Source organism: Eschrichtius robustus, chromosome 9 (assembly GCF_028021215.1).
Source record: "Eschrichtius robustus isolate mEscRob2 chromosome 9, mEscRob2.pri, whole genome shotgun sequence".
NCBI classification, from domain to species: domain Eukaryota; kingdom Metazoa; phylum Chordata; class Mammalia; order Artiodactyla; family Eschrichtiidae; genus Eschrichtius; species Eschrichtius robustus.
The window spans coordinates 25,388,374-25,413,247 of NC_090832.1; the positions used below are offsets into that span (position 1 = coordinate 25,388,374).

The window sequence follows — 24,874 nt, forward strand, 5'->3', positions numbered from 1 at the left end:
ACAATGTTCCCCTTTCACGCAATGTTTATTAACCATGTAGTGCCAGAAACTTTGAAACAAACCAAACTACAGCCGGTTTCTAAGTTCTCCTGGTCTGAATGGGCGGCGTGCTGTTCCCCCCTTGTCTCCGCTCCTGGGGGTCCCAGCTCTTCCCGCAGGGCGCCATGGGCGGCTCGGCCCTCCGCCGCGGGACCCCGGCCACCAGGGGGCGCTGCAGCCCCCTCTCCAGGGAGCGGCCGAGCCAGCCCGGTGGGTGTTTCTCTCTCCCTCTCGCGCTCTCTCCTCCTGGCCTCACATCCGGGTCTGGAGCGCGGCAGCCGCTGTCAGTGTTGGTGCGGTCGCGTCGGGGGCCGGGCCGGGGCGCAGTAAATGGCGGCGGAGGGAGGCGGAGCGGCCGCAGCGCTCAGCCCAGAGCCCCCGAAACTTTAGGCTAGGAGCCCCACAACTTTTCCGGGAACTGCTGCCTCTCCGGGGGCGTGGACGGAAGGGGGCAGGCGAGGCGGGAAGTCTGGGGGGAAGCGGCGGGGAGCCGGGGAGACTCGAACCCGCGGCGGGGGCGGTGGCGGAGTCCGCCCGGGCCTCGCGCCGCCGCGGCCCCCGCCTCCTTCCCCGCGCCCTCCCCGCGGCCGCCGAGGCGGAGCCTCTTAGGCGGCGGCGCGCCGAGCCCAGCCGGGCCCCCTCCCCGCGACCTCCGGGCCCTGTGGCTCGGACGCCCCCGGCGCGCGCGCGAGGCCGGGGCTCCCCGCCGCTTCGGGGGGCGAGGAGGAGGCGGCCGGGCGGCGCGCAGTCCCCGCCGTCCCGGGGTCGCGGGGCCGGGCCCCGGGTGTTGCATGCGGGTCGGGGTGGCTGTGAGCGGAGGCGAAGATGGAAGGTTTAACGCTGAGCGATGCGGAGCAGAAATACTATTCGGATCTCTTCTCCTACTGCGACAGCGAGAGCACCAAGAAGGTGGCGGCCCACGGGCGGGTGCTGGAGCTGTTCCGGGCCGCACAGCTGCCCAGCGACGTGGTCCACCAGGTAACGCCGCCGCCGTCCCCATCCGCCGCGTCCGGGGGGTCGGCCGGCCGCCGAGGGGTCGCTTCCCGGCGGCTCGGGCCTCCAGCCGCCAGCCTCCTCGAGGTGGGAGTGGGCGCCGTTTCCAGAAGGGCCGGCGGTGGGCAGGTTTCCCCGGGTTTCTCCGCTGCGGGCCGGGGCCGCAGGTGCCCGGAAGGCCCGGACTCGCGAGGGGAAGGGGGTCGCTTTTCGAGGACAAAAGTCATGCAGAGATACGATGGGGGTGGGGTGGGAGGGGTCTGTGTATTATCTCTGGAGAGCGTAAGTCCTGTATCTGTCGGCTGCCCCTCAGAATCTGTGTTTTTCAACACTGGAAGAGCAACTTCAGATGAAAGATCTTGGATTGTTAACCATGTTTTTGAATCCTAGATCCTGGTTATCTACTTTTTTACATTTTAAGGAAGCTCAATTCTTAGGGAGATTAAAAAATTTGAACTTTTAGCTCGTAGTTTGCAAGTAGCTATGAAAAGAACTTTAACTATAGGATGCGTGGCTGATGTAAACTGGATAATTTTTCGATTGGCATTCGATAGCACTTGGGGGAATTTGTGGATTGGGTTGGGAGATAAGTATTGAGCAACTGGAAGTCAGAGGTGCATATTTGCCTCAATCTGTAGCCCTAGAGGAGCAAGCAGAGTAAGTTTTAAGCTTTCTTCATCACGTCTGCTTTTAAAATAGAAGGCTTCCTGGAAGTTCTTCTCTAATGTATGTTGTGAGCATTGATGTTACTCTGTGTTTAATAATTCATAGCTGCTAGTGAGAGTCTGTCTAAACAGCATATCAGGAACAGGTTTTAAGCTTCATCTTTATGATGATCCAAGCCAGTTATCCAGATCTCCAGAACTTAGAGCCGCGTGCATAGGTATGATGTAGTGCACTGCGGAGAGCCCTGAATAAGGACTTTTCACACCTGGGTCCTTGACCGCACTCTGTTAACCCCTAGTGTGTCTTTGGGCCAAGCGCTCTCAGCTCTTCAAGCGTAAGTGTGCTTCTAACAAAAATTCTGGGAAATATAAAAATGTCCCCAAGGCCTCTGTTTTAGAAGTTACCTGTGCACTAGCTATGACTAAATTGAATGAGTTCTGTCTTTTCGCATAATCTTGTTTGTTTTACGTTCCTTTTTAAAAATTTTGGGAGGAAAAGTTCGGTGTCTTACATACTAACAGCTAGGAGTCTCATATTTATTCTGCTGAAAACAGACAAAGTAAGTATTTTACGCTCTGCTGGCCACATACAGTCTCTTTATGTATATTCTTTGTTTTCATTCTTACAGACCTTTAAAAAATGTAAAAATCATTCTTAGCTCAGGGGCGTACAAAACGGGGTCCGCGGCTGTGCGGGTACTCGACGCTCCCCACGTGGCTTTGGAGTTAGACTTACAGGAGTAGGTCTGGTCAGAACATGCTCACTAATGATTTTGCTCTTTTTGTAGAAATACTTTCAAGTCATTAAAAAACTAAAATTAAGGGGAAACCTCCCATGTTCTATTTGGCTTATTATGTCTGGGGTGGGAGGAGCTGAAATAAACTGACTTTCATATTTTTAAGAGTGCATGTTGTAAAAAAAAAGAGTGCATGAAGACTTTAAGACTTTATGTTATTCAGGATGCAAATTAGCATTAATTAACCTTTGCTTAAAATATGTTTAATCCAAGTTATTTTCATGTTGTGCTCAATTTTATTAACACTCAAAAATAAATTTCTGTTGCCTTTTTGTATAAAGAGAGAACTTAAATAGCGTAAATAGTCAGGATTCAGTTACACGCTGGAAACTAGGAACTCCCTGAAGCAGAAGCAGAATTCTTATAGCTTTCTGGGTATTTTGCAGGCAGTTTACTTAAAAATTGGCCTAACACATAAAATGTGGAACAAAAGAGGAATATGGACAATTCCCTTATGGAAGTTCAGCATTGTCTGAAAAAGCAGCCCTCCCTTGCTTCCTAAGTGGGAAACATTTGGGGCAACTCACGTGTAATGTTTAGTTTTTACTTAGCACTGGGCTAGGCATTGCAGGGCATCAAAACAGGAGTAAGAAGTTCTCAAGGACCTTGTAAACTACAGGAATACACATGTGTAACATAAAGCAATGTGAATGCCCTAAGAGAGGATAAAGGCAGGAATGACCAGGAATGGCCTCTTGACTTAATTCAGGTGGACCTTAAATTAGTGTGGAGGGATGAAGAGGAATTCCAGGCAGAGAAAAAACACGACCAAAGGTGGAAAGTGTGGGAAGGAGCCTTTGCAAGGACTAGCAGATAGACAGGTTTTGCTGAAGCTAGAGTATGTTTTGGGGATACTGGAACATAGAGTCAGAAAGAGACCACGGTAGGAAAGATTCTAAAGACCAGGCAGATTTCATATTTCAGTAGGCAATGGAGACTCAATGATAGTTTTTGACTTTGAGTGAAGGAGAGAGTAGAGGGTGGGGAAGGAGGCTCGAGCAGTGGTCCGGAATGGATGCTAGGTACTGGGCACCCCAACCAGGGTGACAGCAGTAGAACAGAAAGGAGGGGCTGGAGGAACAGGTCTGTGTTATTGAAGGGCTGCTGGGTAGCCACAATGTGAGGTGCTTTGTGGGATAATGTTTCATTGAGACCAGATTATCAAGGCTGGGTGAAGAGCTTTGAACTAATTGTGAAGGTGGCAGGGAGTTGTAGATTTAAGAGAACTGACTCGTAAAAGCAGTGCTTTAGGAGGCATTTAGAAGACCAGAGCATCTGGAAGTAGAGGAAAGAAACTGGAGACGAATTTGGGAACTGATTCTCACGCACATACCGGGCTATGGGACTCAAATGTGGGAGTGGGGGAGACTACGGGGAGGGTGATTTTGCCCCCCCAGGAAGCATTTGGAGACATTTTTGGTTGTCATAACTCAGGGAGAGGGAGCAGTTCTACTGGCATCTAGAGGTAGAGGCAGGAGCGCTACTAAAACAGCCTGCAATGCACAGAACAGCCCCTACAGCAAAGAATCACCTGTCCCAAAACGTCAGCAGTGCCGAGATTCAGAAAACCTGATCTGGACTCTGGTGGTGACGGTGGGACAGAAAATGAGGCTGAAGATAAAGTAGAGATTATGAAGGTAGACCTGATGGGCTTGGGTTGCCTGGTGATATTTTGATGAGAGAAGAGTAGGGCAAGTGTTACTCTCTGTTGGACACCACTCACAATTAGAAAAGGGGCAGGAAGAGGGCCTGATTTTTAAAAAGATGATAATGAGTTTGATTTCAGGCATTTTGAGACGGCAATGCAAATCTCCAGGGGATAGTTGGAAATGTGTGATTTGTCCACCCTGAGTGCCGGTTATTACAGTGAAATTCACATGTTTGGGGTCTCTCCTCTTTCTCACCTGAGTATCTTGGAGGTAGAGGCCAGACGGCTTCTCACACTGTAGGCATGCATTTACACATCAGGGCTTTGATTGATGTGGCAGTTTTCAGCATTTGTTAATCAAAGTCATGAGAAGGCTGAGTCATCTGGGGGAATGAGTATAGAGGACAAAGAACAGAGGGCCCAGAACTGAAGGAGGAAGGAGCTGGCATTTATTGAGTGCCTGTTATATTCTTTTACTGGGCAGATCATTTTCATGCAGGAACTCATTTGATCCTTGTAAGAACCCTGGGAAGTGAGTATTATTCTTGTTTATTAACTAGGAACTTGATAGGCAGAGAAGTTAAATAACTAGTTAGTTGTATACACTGATGTGTATAAAATTGATGATTAATAAGAACCTACTGTATAAAAAAGTAAATAAAATAAAATTCAGAAATTCAAAACAAAACAAACAAAAATAACTAGTTAGTGAATAGAGTACCTCTCCTTTACCATTATTTCTTGCCACCTCTCAGCTCTTTCCTACTTTTCACTGTTCATGTGATTGGTTTGCCCATAGTTCTTATGAAGAGTAGAGACTTAAAATTATTTGATTTTGAGTTATATGTGGATTTCCTCCTTTGCAAAATAAATACTTTTATGTATGATGATGTCTGGAAACACAGCCACTTAAGAGAAATAGGAAGATTCTTGTAGTTGGTATCCTGAGTTTTACATTGCTACAACTGTCAAACATCTTGAGAAACGTTCATTACACTTGTTTTGGAATACCAGAGTAAAACCTGTTCTGAGTTTAAGAGTTTATTTTGGGGAGACAGTGTGTTAATAGCTAAAGCGAGTGAGCTGAAGCTTTATAGAATTATGCTCCGCACCAGAGAGGAACAGGACGAGGGGGAGAAAAATCTGGCTCATAGGATTTAATCATGAGGAATTTTACTGTCTGCTGAGCAAGAAGATATTCAGTGGCTTAAAAATAATCTTCTTCAGAGTTATTTTGTTTTTTAAACATTAGGGAAGGTATGCTAGTTACCACACTAATCAGTATGCTTTTCTAGCTTTTACTTAAAATTTCATCTTTGGGAAAAGTTTTAAAACTTCATACAGACTTTGAATGAATAATAGCTTGATAAAAGGTTCTAGTACTAACTGTTCTTTTATTGAAGATTACAAGCAATGTATCCTATAATGAGGCTGAGAAAATCTTTCAGTTCATTTGTGTTGAGCAATATCTTGGTAGAATATTTGAATAACACATTAGTTTAATGGAGGAAAAGTGATGACAATGAAACATAAACCATTTTGTCTCTTTTGAAATTTGTTCAATTATGTGATCTACTCATTAGAGATAGGATTAAAATAGAGAAGCAGAGCCTCATTTATGCATTGAAAGTTACGAACTTAATACTTAATGAAATAAATGTCAGGTTTGTTGTTCTGGAGTAGTGATTTTGTTTGTAATCACTAAAAAAATTATAACAAACTATAAAAATAATCTTACCTTGAACAGACACTTTACTATACACAGTTGAAAAACATACTGTTTGTGAAAGAAGTCACACTTAATGGCTCTCTGTAGTGTCATATTTACTTAAAATTTTTTTCTTTCCTATATCATAATGTACTTTTAGTCTTCTTTTTTTTAGCCAGTAGGCCAGAGTTAGAGTCTTAGTATCTTGAGAATTCAAGCTAGGCATTTTGACAGAGCTCTAAAAGAGTGTGAGAAGTTGATGTAAGGAGAACTAAACATGGAAGGCAAGTTCCAGCCCTGACCTTGAACAAATCACTTAATGCCTGGATTTTAGTTCTCACCATGGAAATGATTGAATTGGGGTTTTCAAAGGAGTGGTTACAGTGTAGGGATGGCCACTCTGTCCAGCCACATCCTTAAGAAAGTAGCCACACAGACTTGAAATTAGTTGATATGCTATTTTGAAACTGGAATTGATTTCTTTTACACACTTCGGGAGATTTGAAGAGGAGAATCTTGCCTAGAATGCTGAAGTGAGTATATATATATAAGAGGGAACTGATGAAAGTGTTTTAAGGTCCGTGGTACTTAGTTCTTCAAGGTGTCTGGCCAGTGGGAATTTGAAATGGGTGATAAGACTTGGCATTTCTGATGTTTTCCCTGACATATGTTGCATTTTCTGTAGCCTTTCCTGTGACAGATGCATCTTGATTTGTCGTTTTCTTCTGCCTCTATGTAAGGAATTTATGGTTGATGGGTTGCATATATAGGCATGACATAAAAATCAGGTTGTAATAATAACTTCGCTTCAGAAATCTTTTTTTAAGTTCATACCATATACCAAATTTTATTGTAGTTTGATAAATTATAGGACTTAAAAGTCTTAAAACCACATCTCTTCATTTTGTTTTAAGAATTGACTGTGGAATTTGAGTCTCTTTTGTTAAGTGATGAAGACAGAATTTATTAGACTGTGTATTTCCGTCTAACCTCTTTTTTGGTTGTGGATTCCTTTGAGATTCCTGTTGCACACCTGAGTGTCTATTGACAGATGAATGGATAAAGAAGATATGGCACATATATACAATGGAATATTACTCAGCCATAAAAAGAAACAAAATTGAGTTATTTGTAGTGAGGCGGATGGACCTAGAGTCTGTCATACAGAGTGAAGTAAGTCAGAAAGAGAAAAACAAATACCTATGCTAACACATATATATGGAATCTAAGAAAAAAAAATGGTTATGAAGAACCTAGGAACAGGACAGGAATAAAGACACAGATGTAGAGAATGGACTTGAGGACACGAGGAGGGGGAAGAGTAAGGTGGGACGAAGTGAGAGAGTGGCATGGACATATATACACTACCAAATGTAAAATAGATAGCTAGTGGGAAGCAGCCACATAGCAAAGGGAGATCAGCTCCGTGCTTTGTGTCCATCTAGAGGGGTGGGATAAGGAGGATGGGAGGGAGACGCAAGAGGGAGGAGATACGGGGATATATGTATAGCTGATTCACTTTGTTATACAGCAGAAACTAACCACTGTAAAGCAATTATACTCCAATAAATATGTTAAAAAAAAAAGAGATTCCTGTTGCACATGCTGGACAACTGCTTAGAAAACATAGTTACACAAAAATTTGCATATAATTTGAGATTGCCAGCCTTCCCCCAACCTAGTCAAGCTCATCCCATGGACCTCGCATTAAGACAGTTTTAAGGAAGAGCAGGCAGACCTGGGAAAGCTGAACATAGGTCTTTCTTAAGTCAGTTTTGTATATTTTCAGGAAATATTTCTTCATGGCTACTATTTATGCTCAGGGTGTGTATGCGGTGCTGAAAACTCAGAAATCTTCCCTGCCTTCATGGATTATAACTTGTGGTAATGTTACAAAGGAAAAGAACTGTATTAATGGGGAGTCATGGGAGGCTATGCAGACCTACTTAGGTATAAGGGAAGGCCTCTCTGAGGAGACGGGGACCGGGTAAGGGAGTGAGAATGAGATGTTTCACACGGAAGGAATGAGCACTCAAAGGGCCTGGACAGCATGTGAAGAGCTCTGTGTGTTGAGGAGATGAAAAGCTGGAGCATTATGGGCAAGAGGGGAGAATGGCAGGGGCCACATGCTGCAGGGCCTTGTACACAGGGATAAAGAGTTTGGATTATAAAAGGCTGAAAGTTTATATTCAGGGGAGTGGCAGCATCCAAAGTATATTTGTTGAAGGTTACCCTGCTGTGTAGAGAAGAGAACACTGGGGCAAGCAGAAACAGATTGGCCACTAGATATGCAGTAGTTCAGGTAGGAGACCATGATGGCTTAGATTAGTGAGGTCGCAGTAGGGTGGAGAGGAGTGGACATATCTGAGATATTTGTAGCTGGTAGAAATAGGAGGACGTGATAATGGATTGGATATGGAATATAACCGGGGGAAACATTCAGGGATGTTGCTGGAAGTCACCATTATTGGATGCCTGGGAGACGAATGGGTTTTTCAGGGTTTTTTGTTTTATTTGGGTGGAAGGTAATGGTGAATTTGGGAGTTTTCATTTCTCAATTGTAAGTTCTCAGAAGCCTGTGAGATTGTTAAGAAGGCCTCTATCAGAGAGGATCATCAACTCTTGAGGAACTCAGAGATATTTGGCTTGGAGATGTCAGTTTGAAGCTTATCAGTGTGTTAGTGATATTCAAAGCCATGCAAATAGGTGAAATCACTGAAGAAGAGACTATAGAGAGGAAAGAAGGATTGGTTAGAAATAGAAACCTGAGGAACACTGCACATTTCTAAGTTGGGTAAACTGGAAGCCCTCTAGGAAGGAAGCTAAAAGGGACAGCCCGAGCGGTTGTAGGGAAATTGGGAATATATATTGGATCATGTCATGGATGCCAAGTAATGCAAGTATTTCAAGAAAGGGATACTTAACTATTGAGTTTGGCGGAGAGGTTGAGAAGATATGGGCAGAAATATGGCTGTTGGATTTGGCAACCCAAAAGTCATCAGTGACCATAATGAGCCAGTGTCATAGACTGGTAGAGGTGGAAGCCAGATTTGAGTGACTTGAGGGATACACAGTGGCCCAGGAACTAGAAATAGGGTTTAAAGAAGTTAAAGGAAACAGACACGGGGCCAAAGCAGAAGTATGAGGATGTAAAGGAAGTCTTTGTTTTTTTGACTATATAAGAAATATTGCGGCATGGTTTTAGTTGTTAGGATTAATAAGGGAAGGAAGGAAGATGAAGAGAGAAGTCCTTGAGAAAGCAAGAATGGTCTAGGATCCTGATCGCACAGGGCAGCAGTTCTTTGATAGGAAACGGATAACTTCCACAATTTCAAAAGGAGGAGAGAAAGGGAAAAAAAAATCTAGTCACAGTAGCATCAAAAAGAATAAAATACTTAGGAATAAACTTAACAAAAAAAGAGCACCAAGGTGTTTATATTACAAAACGTTACTGAGAGAAATTAAATAAGTTTTTTTTTTTTTTTGGCTGCACCGCGCAGCCTGTGGTATCCTAGTTCCCTGACCAGGGATTGAACCTAGGCCCTCGGCAGTGAGGGCGTGGGGTCCCAACCACTGGACCGCCAGGGAATTCCCCTAAATAAAGATTTAAATAAATGGAGAGATAGTCTGTATTCATAGATTGGAAGATAGAATGTTAAGATGTCAGTTCCCCAAATTGATCTATAGATTCAGTAAAATACCTGTCAGAATTCCAGTAGACTCTTGTAGAAATTGTCAAGCTGATCCTGAAATTTATAAGGAAATGCAGAGGACCTAGAATAGCCAAAGCATTTTTGAAAACAAAATAGGAGTTACCTTGTCTAATATTAAAACTTATCTACAGTGATCAAGACAGTGTGATTGGCATAAGGATAAGCATTATAGGTCAGTGGAACAGAATTGAAAGTCCAGAAATTAACCCTTATATTTATGATCACTTGGTTTTTGAAAAAATGCCAGAACAGTTCAATGGGGAAAGGATAGTCTTTTCAACAAATGGTGCTGGGACAATTGGATATTTTTATGTTTAAAAAAATGGGGCTTCCCTGGTGGCACAGTAGTTGAGAGTCTGCCTGCCAATGCAGGGGACATGGGTTCAAGCCCTGGTCTGGGAAGATCCCACATGCCACGGAGCAGCTAGGCCTGTGAGCCACAACTACTGAGCCTGCGCATCTGGAGCCTGTGCTCCGCAACAGGAGAGGCCACGATAGTGAGAGGCCCGTGCACCGCGATGAAGAGTGGCCCCCGCTTGCCACAACTGGAGAAAGCCCTCGCACAGAAATGGAGACCCAACGCAGCCATAAATAAATAAATAAACAAATTTTTTAAAAAAATGGATTTAGACATACTGTTTTATATACTTCACACCGTACATGAAATTATCTCAAAATAAATCATAGACTTTGTAAATTTGTAATTGTAAAACCTAAAGCTATAAAAATTCTAAATATTGCATAGGAGAAAATCTTTGTGACCCTGTGTTAGGCAGAGTTCTTAGATATGGCACCAAATGCATGGATCATTAAAGAAAAAACTGATAAATTGGACTTCTTTAATGGAGTTTTAAAACTTTTTACACTTCAGAAGATACTTAAGAAAATAAAAAGACAAGCCACAGACTCAGAAAATATTTGAATATTACAAACTTGGTAAAGGTCTTTAGAATATATAAAGAAATCTTACAACTCAATTATGCAGAAAAAAACCAATTAAAAAATGGGCAAAAGACTTTAATAGGTATTTCACCAAAGAAGATATTATAAATGGCCAATAAGCATATGAAATGATGTTCAACATCATTAGTCATTAAGGAAATGCAAATTAAACTACAATGATATATTGTAACACACCCACTTAAACGGCTATAATTTAAGACTGACATTACCTATTACTGGTATTGTGGAGAAACTGGAATCCTATACACTGCTCTTGGAAAGGTAAATGGTACAGCCATTTTGGAAAAGTTTGGCTTTTTCTTACCATACAAACCAGCATTTCCACTCTTAGGAATCTATCCAACAGAAACGAAGATGTGCGCACACAAAGAATTGTAAATGTCCATTTTAGCAGTATTATTCACAATAGTCAAAAATTGGAAAGCAATCCAAATGTCCCTCAAATGGTGATAAACAAAATATGGTATATCCATACAGTGGAATACTCTTCTAAATAGGAACAAATCACTGGTAAATGCTACAACAAAGACGAATATCAAAAACCTGATAAGTGACAGAAGCCAAACAGAAAAGAGTACGTATTGTGTGGTTGCATTTATATGAAATGTCTAGAAAAGGCAAATCTATACAGAAAGCAGAACAGTGGATACCTGAGGCCAGGGCAGGAGTGGAAACACTCTGGAGGAAAATTTTGGGGGTGATGTGATGGAAAGGTTCTAAGATTGGATTGTAGTGATGATGCACAACTCTATAAATTGTCTTAAAGCTCAATGAATTGTACACTTATGGTTGAATTTTGTGATGTATAAATTATACCTCAAAGCTGTAAATTAAAACTTTAATAATTTGGAGGGTGAGGGGAATGCATGAAATAGGCATCTTGGAGAATGCGCAGGGTGAGTGTGGTAGAGAATAAAGGACTCTGTGCTGTCTATGTAATTTTAATTACAAAACCTCAGTGTAACTTAATGTAATCTGGCATTTGGTTATGCATTTGTGTTTTGTATATCATATGAAAGGTGATATATCAATAGATATTATGTATGGAAGAGATTGCCATGTGAAGATTCATTACAACTGCGTATAAATAAGTACATTATTTAATAGATTAAGAAGGGGTTGAAAAAATTGTGATTTGGAATAATGGAAATCAGTTTCCATCTATTGACTTTGAATAGTATGCTGACTTTATATACATTTAACTCAGATATCTTAATTGTATGGAATATTATAGAAATATAATACTTCAAAAATCTGAGTTTGAAATAATTGTGCCCAATAATAATAATTTTAACGAAATAGTGGTTTCAATCTACACGACTACCTCTGGTTGCTTTCTTTTATTGAAATAATTACTGTCACTATCATGATTCTTTCTGTTAAAAAAAAAAAAGCTTCTGTTACTTAGAGGCACTGATTTGTTGTCTTTGTAGTATCTCTAAATTGCTGTATCCAATTTGAGTTTGCATAAGTAGATAGATCTTGGGCCACATTTTATATATACATATATATATATATTTTTTTTTTTAAAGATTTAATTTTTTATTTATTTTTGGCTGCGTTGGGTCTTTGTTGCTCTGTGTGGGCTCTCTCTAGTTGCGAGCAGGGGCTACTCTTCGTTGCGGTGCGCGGGCTTCTCCTTGCGGTGGCTTCTCTTGTTGCGGAGCACGGGCTCTAGGTGCGCGGGCTTCAGTAGTTGTGGCGCACGGGCTTAGTTGCTCCGCGGCACGCGGGATCTAAGCAGACCAGGGATTGAACCCATGTCCCCTGCACTGGCAGGCGATTCTTATCCACTGCACCACCAGAGAAGTCCCTATATTAATGTGCTCCTTTGGATAAAAAATAGCTAAGAGTGCTGATCTAAGAGTGATTATTGCTTCTTGTCTGTGGATTATGTAAAATGTTGTATGTGGAAATAGGAATATATCTATGTCCTTACGAAAAGAATTTATTGTCTGGAAACTATTCAAGAGTATTTTTGATTTTTCTTGTCTCATTTGTGACTAGAAGGATCAGAGGTTTGACTGCTTAAACTACAGTGTTTATTGGTATTGTATGTTATTAATAGTTGATTTAGAAGAATTCATATTTTTTCTAAAGCACTTAATTATATTTCATAGAAAAGTTTTTACTTACAACACCCTTGTAATTTTCTGCGTCAGCAAGTATTGAGTATGGTCAGAATTGCATAGACTTAGGAATGTGGCAGTTCTAGATTTGAATCTCCACCTCAGTGCTTATTAACTTTCTTGCTCTGAGCAAGTAACTTAATTAACCCCTTTTGAAGACTCCCATTTCCTCATCTGTAGACTGAGGATGATACCAAATCCAGAAGTTTCATAATACCACAGTGAAGTAACATGTAAACCTAGTGTAGTGCCTGGCTCTTAGAGGGTGATCAGAGAAGTTTCGTTCACTCAAGCTCTGCTCTATTAAGGAAAATTCATAATTTGTAGGATCTTGGCTTTAATGGTAGTAAAAATCTCCCCATTGTTCTTCAAACCTAGCTTTATACGTTTTGTTGTTTTTGTTGCATTGAACTTACTACACTGCCCTCAATCCTTTGATCCTATCAATAATGCCTTGTGTTTCTCCCTTTCACCGTGTAATTAGAGGATTTTTACTCCTGAAGTGAAGTTTACCACCAAAATCCTAAAATAAAGGATAATTCTGAGGTTTTGAGCCTACATGGCTTGCAGAATGATGATAACCATTAATGGAAATAAAGAAGTGAGGAGGGGGGGCCTAGTTTAGTTGAAGGCGATGTGCTGAGTGAGCACATCCATGTCATGTTCAGTCCATCTGGGCAGCAAGGTTTAGTGGGCATTTTTGAAAGCTTGAGAGCAGCAGCTGGGTGGCTTTAGAAGCTTGTGCAGACTTGGTGGTGGTTCCTGAATGAGGCCATTCAATAGAAATGAGGGATGCAAACTTAACTTAGTGTATTTGAAATGTCCTTTCAGAGCAGATGGTAAATTGCACTTTTGTGTAGAGATTTAGGTATTCTCACTTATGACTTCAGAAATTTTCTGAAACTATCTTGAGACTGTTAGGAAGGCAAGGTGGATGAGGAAGTGTAACATCTCTTCACCTGAACTTAGTCCAGCCTCCAAAGAGTTGAACCTTGGTTGTTAAACACAAAAGGCATTTTCACATTTAAAGTAAGAGGTCTTAGCTGTTTGCAAGCAACCTCCAAGGCAAAGAAATTGCATTTAGCTGAGGAATGAGCCTCAGAGCTAGAACAGTCTAGCCTACCCTTTCCCATCAGCGTCTCGTTGCAGCTTTGTGCTTCTCATTTAACACAAGATCTCTTTTAATCTTTATGATATAAGCCTGCCAGATATTGTTATCTCCATTTCATTAATAAGAAATTGGATGCTCTCATGATCCTCAACAATTAGTAGATGTGTGGAAAAATTCCTTGAGGGTGAGTTATCCTGGAGCATTGCTGTACCATTTCTTCAGGGATGGTTCTATTGAATTCTGCTTTCCATATATTCAGAGTACTTTCTTCTATTTAATGTCTTACAATTCCATCATTCATTAATTCAACAAATACTATTAAACACCTGTTATGCATCAGGGTATGCACCAGGGGCATGGAGTATGCAGAGGTGAATGGAAGAGACATGGTTCCTGCTCTTCTGGAAAACTTAAATCTTTCTCCTAAGCTCCAAGAACCTAGCAGGGGGTCACTGTTCCTGTCTGGTTCACAACTGTATCTCTGGCACATTGTTGGTAGTTAATATTTGTTGAGTGTTGAATGAGTGAGCATGGATTTATCCTTTTCTTCCCCCCAAATATGTTTGCTTATCACTAGCTTGAATATATATTGCACCCAATTCAAATAATAATAGTAATAATAAATGCCGGTGTACTGCCTACTGTATGTCAGGTACTGTTTGCACCCCTTCACAAATATTAATTTGTGAAGTGGGTACAGTTTACTATCCCTGCTTTTAAAATGAAGGTAAAGAAAGGACAAGTAACTTATTACAAGGTCACACAGCTCGAAAGTGGTAGAGCTTAGATTTAAGTAGTCCTTTTCTTAACCACTTTGCTCTACTTCCTAAATATTATATGATTAAATACTTACTATCACACTTCCATGCTCATATCTTTACCGTCTACTATATCTCTCAATATTCTAAATTCACCAATTTCTTCTTTAGAGTTACTTGACATTTACAGATCACGCTGAGGTCCCCACACCAGCTTGTGGAGTCCCTGTACTGCTGTGAGTCCTGTTAGGTTCTAAGAGTTATTATAACAAGTCCTGTTTATCCATGTCTCTCAGCAGCGTGTCTTGGGATAGTTTTGTAAATAAAACTTAAAAATAGGTCCTTCTGCTACATTTACTTAGATGCCATTGTTTATTTTTGGTAGTTTGCTAAGTAAATTAATAATTTTATTGAAATAAAGGGATAAAATTTTAAACTGTTTTTATATAAAATACAAATAACACTCTAAAACACAAATAACATTCTAAAAGATGGCTAAACAGAATACTTTTATCCGCTAAGGCCGACTTAGTCAGTGTCTCCTCTAGGAAACCTAGATAACATTAATTTGTTTGACTTTATGAGGACCTGCTTCTCCAGAGGACTGAAACTTTAGGAGAGGGTTCTTGGTAACCTGGTTTGGATCTCCTTAGCATAGGAGTGGCAGTTTATGCCATAGGTATAAATAAGATCAGCCAGGATGAATTTGTGGAGTGAAAGAAAGGAGAGAGCAAAAGGAAGCCTGAGGTAGTAGCTGCCTGAGGCATTGGAGGGAAAGCAGGGAAACAAGGAAAGGAAGGAGAGTTATGGAAAGAGTCATCTGTCACGTGCTACCAAACTCAATATTGGGTTTCATGGAGGCATGAAGTCGGATTGCTTCCTGACAAGTTGGTACATTACTCTTTGAAAAATGTGTTCTAATTTAGACTTTTGACTAATTCATACTGGGTTTTTCTTTTACATTCTCTACGCTGTTACTGAGGTTTTACTTATTCAGTATTTTTTCCTTAGGATCCAGAGCAAATCCTTCTCTTGATGAGTTCTCTATTTTGAGATATTTGCAAACTAACTCATTTTTTATAGTCCTTCAAAAATTTTATCCCAGATGTAATATTTACCTAAAAAAATCTGAATCATCAAGGAAAATCTTGATGTTCATAAAAGACAATGCTGTACTGTTTTCATGGAATTAGGTAGAATACAGAAAACCCCGAATGAACTTTTTGGCCAACCCAATGGTTTGATATCCTGCTTCTTTGAACTTTCCCCTTATCCTCCCTACCAGATAACCCCCTTTCTGTAATCTTCCCATACTGTTGTATATGTTTGTACTTGTATATACAACTTGTACTTCTAGCTTCCTGTTCGTGTGTGTATGTTATCCTTGATAGGTGACAGGCGATTTGAAGGCAAGCGTTAGCTTATCCTTGTTTTCCTCAGATCACTCTGCTTATGATAGGCACCCAGATCTTATTGGACTGGTTAATTGGTGCTGCAGGGCTTCACTCCTCATCAGTACCTTGATGGGTCCTAGCCTAACCTCTTCATTTTGTCATACCACTTAAAAAATTCCAAACGACAGGGAATGAGCCTTTTTGAACAATATGGAGCCTCTGAGACCTGATTATATAGATCTTTCAGTTAGACTGTGAATAAGCTAGTTAATATTAATACTTTTGAAGTTGTTCAGGTGGCTTTAGTCAGATATGGTGAACATGCATATTAATAACTTTTCTTTAAGCTATTGTACCTCAAGGCTGTTCTTTTAATTTTTTATTTTTAAAGATACCATAGTTTACTTTAGTAATAAACTCACATGAGATTCTCTGCCTTTCAGAGGTATAATTTCTAATTCTTGAACGTGACAATGAGCAAATAGTGGTAGGTAAGTAATCTAAATAAGGAAACAGGTCAGTAGTTTCTCATTTAATTTAGTTGACTCTTTTGGAGGAAAGCATAGCATTCTCGTAAAATGCATGGCAATAGGGAGAACATATCAAATCTGAGTAGTCATGCTTATCCAGCCTTACCCAGCCTTAAAAGTTATCTACCAACTCACTCCCACATCTCACAATCTTGTTTCTGATTATTCTTCTAACATGGACTTTGTGTTCTAGCAGATCTGTTTTCTGTTTCTGTTTCTCACACAGTTACTTGTTAGGTTTTTATTTTCTCATCATGTTACTTTCTTCATCTGCAGTACCCTCCCCCAGCTTCCGTGCTTCCATCTGCCCCCTTTTATTAAAAACGTGCCTTAGTTTTTATATGTTTGGAAATCTCATTCGAGATTTCAACCTTACCTTCTCTCTGACTCTCATTTGCCTCCTGCCTATCCTTCTGTATGTGTTTTGCACTGTTACTGCTTTTTGTTCATTTATGTCATTGCTTAACTGCTTTTCCAGGATATTTACATCCCAACAATATTATAAGTAAATATTATAAGTAAACTATAAATAACATTCAGGTTTCTTTTCTTTCATGACCTCATGATTATCTAGAGCAGCAAAAGCACATAGTAGATGTTTATAAAACAGAGCTAACTATTTAGGGAAGCCAGTTGCTTAGCTCTGCTATTGCCGTGCATACATGGATGTGATTGGGGTGACGAATTAAGGCACTTCTGGGGTCCTCACCCAGGAAAGTAAAAAGTGGGGGTGGTGAAGCTTGTGGCCTTGGACGTTCCACTGCTAGTGCTATGGGTACTCTGTCCCCACCCCAGTCAGTATTCTGGGCATGAGAAGAGAAAGAGGCAGCAAGAACAGGAACAAATAGCACAGAGTTCTCTGAGTTTTGACTTTGCAGCTTTGCTGGCCAACATTGCCAGTTCCCTCTCCCTCCCTTTCAGAATGCTTTTTTCCCTATTCTTCTTTTTTTTTTTAATAGCAGAATGTAAGATGTTTAAAAGAAACAAAATAGGAATTTATTGGAAACTAAAATAAATCATGGTGGAATCTGGATATCTTGGCACTGTTGCTTATATTTTCTTTATAAAATGTAATAAAGCACAGCTTCTGTCCAGTTCCAGTGTACCTGGCTGAAAGGAGAAGACCACAAATCCATTTAGAGGGAGGGTGCTGGGTACACTCACATGACACCACACAGCGATTGCACATTCCCTAGCACAGGCCATTGAGATTTGTGCCATGTCAGAATTACAGATTATACTACTTGTCACGATCAATGTAAATCTCACAGGAATAGTAGAAATTACTGAGGTTAAACCTTTGAAATCTAAGAGCCTACTGTATTCTGTGCCTGCCTTCAGGAAGCTAAGGATTTAAAAACCAGAGGAAAGGAATTTATAGTTAGGTTTTCTATTACTACCCACAATTTAAAACTCGTAGAGATAGAAATCTTTTACTTCCCTAATCACATTTCTGTAGATTACCCCTAAGACTTGTTTCTGGAATGAATCCAAACTTGTGTTTCTCACTTACACCTAACAAAGGGCAAAAACAGAATTGTCAGAGTTACTAATTGTATTGTATAATGGTTATTTTTTACATAGTGTTCCTTTTTGTTTCCTGTGTTATTTGACTGTACACCCATCTATCTGCCTTCCTATTTTTCTTTTACTGCCAAGTAACAAATGACCCAGATTTCTTCTCTACTGTCTATACTAGTAACCTAACTTTTTTCTGTTCCTCCCACCCTACCTCTTAAAAAAAAAAAAAAGATATTCTTAAAGTTCACCTTTATCCTAGCCGCCAAGTCCAGTAATATTTTCTTAGGTTTCATTCTGTTTTATCACCTCCCTTGTAATTGATACTGAATTAATTCTTGGTGGATATTATCTCTTCTTTTTGTTCTCTGTGATGCTAAATTATTATGTTATTATATATCTTTAAGCATCCTGTCTTCCTACTATGTCTTTCTCTTGTGTAGAGTCAGCTTTGACCCCTTTTCTTACATTCAGCCTACAAAGTCCTTCAGATTTTCTTTCTCTGAAAAATCTCAGCCAATCATCCTTTTCTGTCCTTTGCATTAATTATTTTCTGAGCTCTATGTTATTGCTACACTACTGCAGTAGCCTCCTAAATCTTAACTAGCTTTTCTGTAATTGCTAAAGAACAAAAAAGCGAATTTCTAAAAACTTGTATGATACTCTTCAGAAATGCTCAGTAAAGATTAGTCTGGCATTTAGAACCCTCTCCATCTAGTTTGGTCCAGTTTACTACCTAACCACACTACAATCCCTACTTTGACCTGTTGGCACCTCCCCAATTCGAATGCCCGTCTTGACTTACCCAAAAACCTGTCCATTCTTTAACATCTAGGTTAGGCTTTTTTTTTTTTTCCTAACAAATTTTTCCAACCCATAGTAACTTCTCTCTAATTCTTACAGAAACAAGTATTAATTACATAGCACCTGCTATGGGTCAGGCATTGAGCTATTTGACGTATGTTTAATTTTAAACTTAGAGAATATATATTATTTCCATTTTGTAACTGAGAAACTTGGGGCTCCAGAGGCTACGTGCTTGACATAAGCCGGGATTCAGATCCAGCTCCATCAGATGGCAAAACTTGTGTTCAAAACACCAACCATTTCAGTGTATAAGATTACAGCCTTATATGATAGCTTATCTTTGTCATTTGTATGTTATGTTTTCAGCTAGGTTAGAAGTTTCTTAAGAATAGGGGATGTGTGTTAGAACTTTACATGCCTCCTAGGGCCTACTGTGTACTTTGAACATTGTGCGTACTTAAGAGGAGAGCATTTTGCTGAGGCTGAGGCATTTCTGTAGTGCTACTAATTACAACAATCTGCCTACTTTTCTTGTTAGAGCATTCCCTAAAATGTTATGAGTGCAAGAAAGACTGCAAGACATGGCTGCATACTGAATTAAAGGGAGGCAGTAGAGCAGCCTTATGATTTGTTTCCCAAAGTGTGGGCTATGTACCCAAGAAATGCGAAAGCACATAGTGAGAAAGCTATTCCTTTTGAATTGTTTTTCAAATCCGATTTCGGTTTGTTACTTGTAAGTTTTTAACACCTTTCTAACACAGGTAACTCTCTTAATAAAGAACAGGTTTTTTTTTGCAGACAGTGGTATTTTGGCTGAAATTAAATGACAGTTTTGTTTTCATTGAATGTATTACTGTTTTTGTTATTTTCTATTTATCTCAGGTGATACTTAATTTCCATTTATATAGTGATACATTTTCCTTCTAAAATAAACTTATTAAGTTTTTAAAGTGTCTTGATTTAAAGAAGAAATATTAAGAACATAATAGCACAAGTGGCCCGTAGACATGGCAGAGCTTGTGATGGTGGTATGCAAGAATCTGAAGTTTGGGAAACGCATAATGGAAAAAGCCAGGCTTTGGAGTTTCTCAGAGTTGGGTTCATATCTTGGCCCTGCTGATTTCTAGTCTGTGACCTTGGGCAAGGACTTTCTCTTTGCCTCACTATTTTGATTTATAAAATGAATGTAACAATGCCTACTTCTTAAATTGTTTGAGGATTGTCTTAAATAAGTACTGGTATACCACTCAATAAATAGTAGCTTTTTCATCATCAATTTTGATAATTTATTGTTTATTTCCTCATTTGGTCAACTAAAAATCTTTAATAGAATTTTAAAGATGCAGTTGAATTCTTAGTATTTTTGACCCTCAAGCAAGTATTTCACTGCCCTGGGCCTTAGTTTCTCTGGGCATTAGTTTTTTCATCTGCATATTGAGAATAAATTAGCGCCTGTATAGGATTGTTTTGGGGACTAAATGAATTTGTAAAATAAGTAGAATACTATGGTGCCTGATATTTGGAGTAGTGCTATATAGCTATTAGTTATTACTATTATTATTTCCTTAGAAAGGATGTAGCTTTTTGTAAGATCCTGAGGCTGTTTTTCCTTTGTTCTTACCATCCTGAGTTGGGGGTGGAAGGTGTTTTGTGATATTTAATATGTTCATTAAGATTTACTGAGTGTAAAGCATCTTGGTACTAGCATCATTGTAAACCAGCAAGGGAGAATAAGGAGGTCTTCAGCAAAACTACTGTGAGCCACCACCCAATTATTACATCATGCAGTTAAAGAAACTCAAAGGAAGACTGATAAGCCCCAAAGGATTGAGGGGGTCTGACGTTGAATCGTCATGAACTTCTGTATGTTATAGCATTTTCTAATTGAGTAAAATGCCATGGAACATTTGATATTGATATGTATACTTTATCAGCATTTTTTAAAGGCAATACCATGGGTTCATATTAGTTGAATGGTTATATTTAGTACTATTTTTGTTCTTCAATTTTTATCTATTTTGTAAGATACACCTGGTTTCAGGACAAGTAGTGTTTGTTTTTTATTCTGTGCATTATGTTCCTAAATGTCGGTTATAAAACAAATGTGGTAAGCCAAGTCATTTTCCTATTTTTCTTGAGTAATTACACTGGTTCTCTTCCTATAAAGGGGAAAATTGACCTTAAGGCATAATAAAAAACTAGAGTACAGAAAGCTTTTCGTTATCAAATATTTAATACAAAAATACGATAAAACACTCATTTACAAAGCAAAAGTACCGATGCTTGAATTTCACGCCAGATATCGATCCTTTGGAGGCAGATTTACAGGACAAAGTTTAGCAAGTGACTTAATTATTCCTACTTAAATCCCTAACACAGTGAATTTGATTCCTTATATTTTTTGCTCATTATAACAATTCATATTTAAATATGTATTTAAATAGGTATCATTTTTTTTTTAATTTAATTTTATTTTTGGCTGTGTTGGGTCTTCATTGCTGCGTGCGGGCTCTCTCTAGTTGCGGCGAGCGGGGGCTACTCTTCGTTGCGGTGCGCAGGCCTCTCACCGCGGTGGCCTCTCTTATTGTGGAGCATGGGCTCTAGGGTGCGTGGGCTTCAGCAGTTGTGGCACGCGGGCTCAGCAGTTGTGGCTCGTGGGCTCCAGAGCACAGGCTCAGTAGCTGTGGCGCACGGGCCTAGCTGCTCCGCGGCACGTGGGATCTTCCTGGACCAGGGCTTGAACCCGTGTCCCCTGCATTGGCAGGCGGACTCGCAACCACTGCGCCACCAGGGAAGGCCTGTATCATTTTTAAAAGGGGGCACGTAACTAATAATCTATGTCTGGTACTTTGGCAGAAATAGATTTTTGAAAATTAGATGTTTTCAGAGGGTAGTTTGTATTGTGGTTACAGACTTGATATAAAATTTTCATTCAGAGAAATAATATTTTCACTAGAAGGGATCTTAGAGGTAGAATCTAACATTTGCCTTTTATTTAGGAGGAAACGAAATATATTATGTAATTTACCTATATTCACATAGCAAACAATTATCAAAAGTTGATTCTGTGACCTAGTTGCCAAAACTAACAACTCTTGTTTTATGATGTAACATAGTAGAACTCTGGTATAGCACAGCTTATTATATGAATTTACCACTGGGAAAATATGATCGCTATGAAATAATATAGTGGTTAAGTGCATGGGTTTCAATCCAAGTTCTCTTGTTTGCTGTGTGTCCTTGAGCAAGCTCACCAGCATATCAGTTTTCTGTTCTGAAAGAAGTACCTACCTCATAAGGTTGTTAGGATGATTATGTTAGTTAATATGTTACTGAGCTTGGAACAGTGCTTGACACATTGTATATACACCATCAATGTTAACTACTATCACAATCATCATCATTGTCATCCTCACCCTGTAATAACCTGCAATAGCCCATAGCACAGGTTAGAACATTATCCTAAGAGTGGGATAAATGGGTTTCTCTTTATCACAAGTAATAGAGGGACTTCCCTGGTGGCGCAGTGGTTAAGAATCAGCCTGCCAGTGCAGGGGACACGGCTTCAAGACCTGGTCTGGGAAGATCCCACATGCTGCGGAGCAACTAAGCCCATGTGCCACAACTACTGAGCCGGTGCTCTAGAGCCTGCGAGCCAGAACTACTGAGCTGGCGTGCCACAACTGCTGAAGCCCGCGCACCTGGAGCCCGTGCTCCGTAACAAGAGAAGCCACCGCAATGAGGAGCCTGTGCACTGCAACGAAGAGTAGCCCCCGCTCACGGCAAGTAGAGAAAAGCCCACGCGCAGCAACAAAGACCCAACGCAGCCAAAAATAAATAAATAAATTTGTAAACAAACGAACAAAAAAAACAAGTAATCGATATTTCCCAGGCCTGTGTTTTACTGACAACTGGCCAGTGATAGAGAAATATGTACAAGAAATTACATCACAACTGCTTAACCCTGTTCACTCTTAACTCTACTCACTGAGTGCAGACACTTTAGAGCTCCACTCTATTCTGTGTACTTAGGGAAAGTCATGGGCTTCCAGTCCTCCCAGTAAAGGAGCTGTAGTGGTAACATAGTGCAGAAGGGAAGAACATGCCCTAGAATCCTCCGCTTCCCCATTTCCTTTGACCATGGTGGGTTACTTTACCTTTGTCCTTTAGTTCTCTTATCTGTAAAATAGCAGTAAAAGTCTCTGTCTTTCAGGGATGAAAGTTTCGGTTATGAAGACTAAATGAGCTAATTTATAAAATGCTTAGAATGATGCCCAGCCCAGTGTTTAAATGTTTAACTTTTATTATTGTTTTTAAAATTTTGATAAACTAGAGTTGCTGTGGCTCTAGAATCGTCAGTTAAGTCTCCATGTAAGAAAACAGAGGGGCTTGATTACTAGTGCTGGTTTCTGAAAAATGTTACTCTTTAATTAAGATTAACATTCAATATGGCATATTGTAAGGGAACATGTTTGAAGTGTTGGCTTTTCCTGTAACCTTCTGCCTTCTGTTGGTTAAATGGAATCATTTATCTTTAAAGGTGTTTTGGAAGGGCAGTTATAAGTCTGGGTTTGCTTGAAACAATCCTGGCTTATGTCTCTTGTCCAGGCCTACTTATAAATAGTACTCCTTTCACTCTTGCAAATGTCTCAGGTTGGATGTAAATTTTATGGTCACCCTAAGTATAGTTTATTGGCCAGATTGATTTTACTAGATTATCTCCATGTCTCAATAATATTTTCTGAAGGCAAACACTACTACTTTAAGCTTAAGTTTTAGACGGTTTGTGGGATTTTTCAAATCACTTTTGTATTTTTATTGTTTTTATCCTTTCTTTAATCTATATTTCAGTTTTTTTAAAGTTTTTTTTGGTTAAGTAGATAATACAAAAAATTATTTTAATTGGACATGGGGACTTGAACTACCAATAAACTTTATAGGCAGTCATATAATTTTTCATATTAGGATCTTTACATTTGAGGCTGTCAGAGTGTTTTATTTGTTTAGACAACTAATGACTGTGATACTGATTATAAGCAATAAAATATTTATTGGTCTGTATGTACTACTCTTATCATAGTTGACTGTCGAAGGAGTTTATATTGTCCAAAGCGAGTAAAATTATAGAATTAGGAATCAGATATATTGCTAAGAGGAATCTTCTTAATTACCTATACCAGTTCAAGTCAAGAACTTCATAAACTTTTAAAATCTACCTCTGTCCTCTTTTTTTTTTTTTTAACCTCTGTCCTCTTTTATGGTAGTTACTTAACTCAATATATTCTTTTTTTTTAATTTTTTAAATAAAAATTTAAAATTTTATTTATTTTTATTTTTGGCTGCCTTGGGTCTTTGTTGCTGCGCGCAGGCTTTTCTCTAGTTGCGGCGAGCAGGGGCTACTCTTCATTGTGGTTCGCGGGCTTCTCATTGGGTGGCTTCTCTTGTTGCAGAGCACAGGCTCTAGGCGCGTGGGCTTCAGTAGTTGTGGCACTCAGGCTCAGTAATTGTGGCTCGCGGGCTCTAGAGTGCAGGCTCAGTAGTTGTGACGCACGGGCTTAGTTGCTCTGCGGCATGTGGGATCTTCCCTGACCAGGGCTCGAACCCGTGTCCCCTGCACTGGCAGATGGATTCTTAACCACTGCACCACCAGGGAAGTCCCTCAATACATTCTTTATGGTTCCTTTTTTTAGCGGGTGGAATGAAATCTGCCTTCCAGTATTAAGCTTCTAAGTCCTGTAGCAGTTATCTGTATTGTTATAGTATGTTCTTTGATGAATTGCTATGATAATATTAGTAAGGGAAAAAGAACATGTATAATATATTTGAACTTTTTTCTGCTGAAAAGTTATAGGAGACATTTGTAGTTTTTCTTTACACTGAAAAATATACCTTTTGCAAATACTTGTAGTGTAGAAAGGGGATTATTACTTATTTAGTACTTATCTGATATTTCAGTCCCTGATATATAGTAAGGGCACAAGAAAATTCTGATATTGCTATTTAGCTACAGTATTTGACAAATTTTATACGTATCTTATTTTTGAGGTGGTCTGCAGAATAATGTGTGCTATTTGTCAGCAATGTATAGATGGTTTTCTTTG

General features: G+C 39.8%; 1 protein-coding gene across 9 annotated transcripts in view; it reads left to right on the plus strand.

Annotated features, from left to right (window-relative positions):
* Positions 1–301: 301 nt before the first annotated feature.
* Positions 302–24,874, plus strand: part of REPS1 (RALBP1 associated Eps domain containing 1) — an 80,468-nt gene continuing 55,895 nt past the window's right edge. For 4 of the 9 annotated variants that reach the window (XM_068550989.1, XM_068550992.1, XM_068550993.1 and 1 more), the window contains exon 1: positions 513–1,017. In XM_068550989.1, coding sequence (XP_068407090.1) covers positions 865–1,017 — 153 coding nt within the window. In that variant the 5' untranslated portion in view covers positions 513–864. Of the gene's footprint in view, positions 1,018–24,874 lie in introns of all 9 variants that reach the window. The other 5 variants (XM_068550987.1, XM_068550988.1, XM_068550991.1 and 2 more) reach the window with 3 other exon arrangements.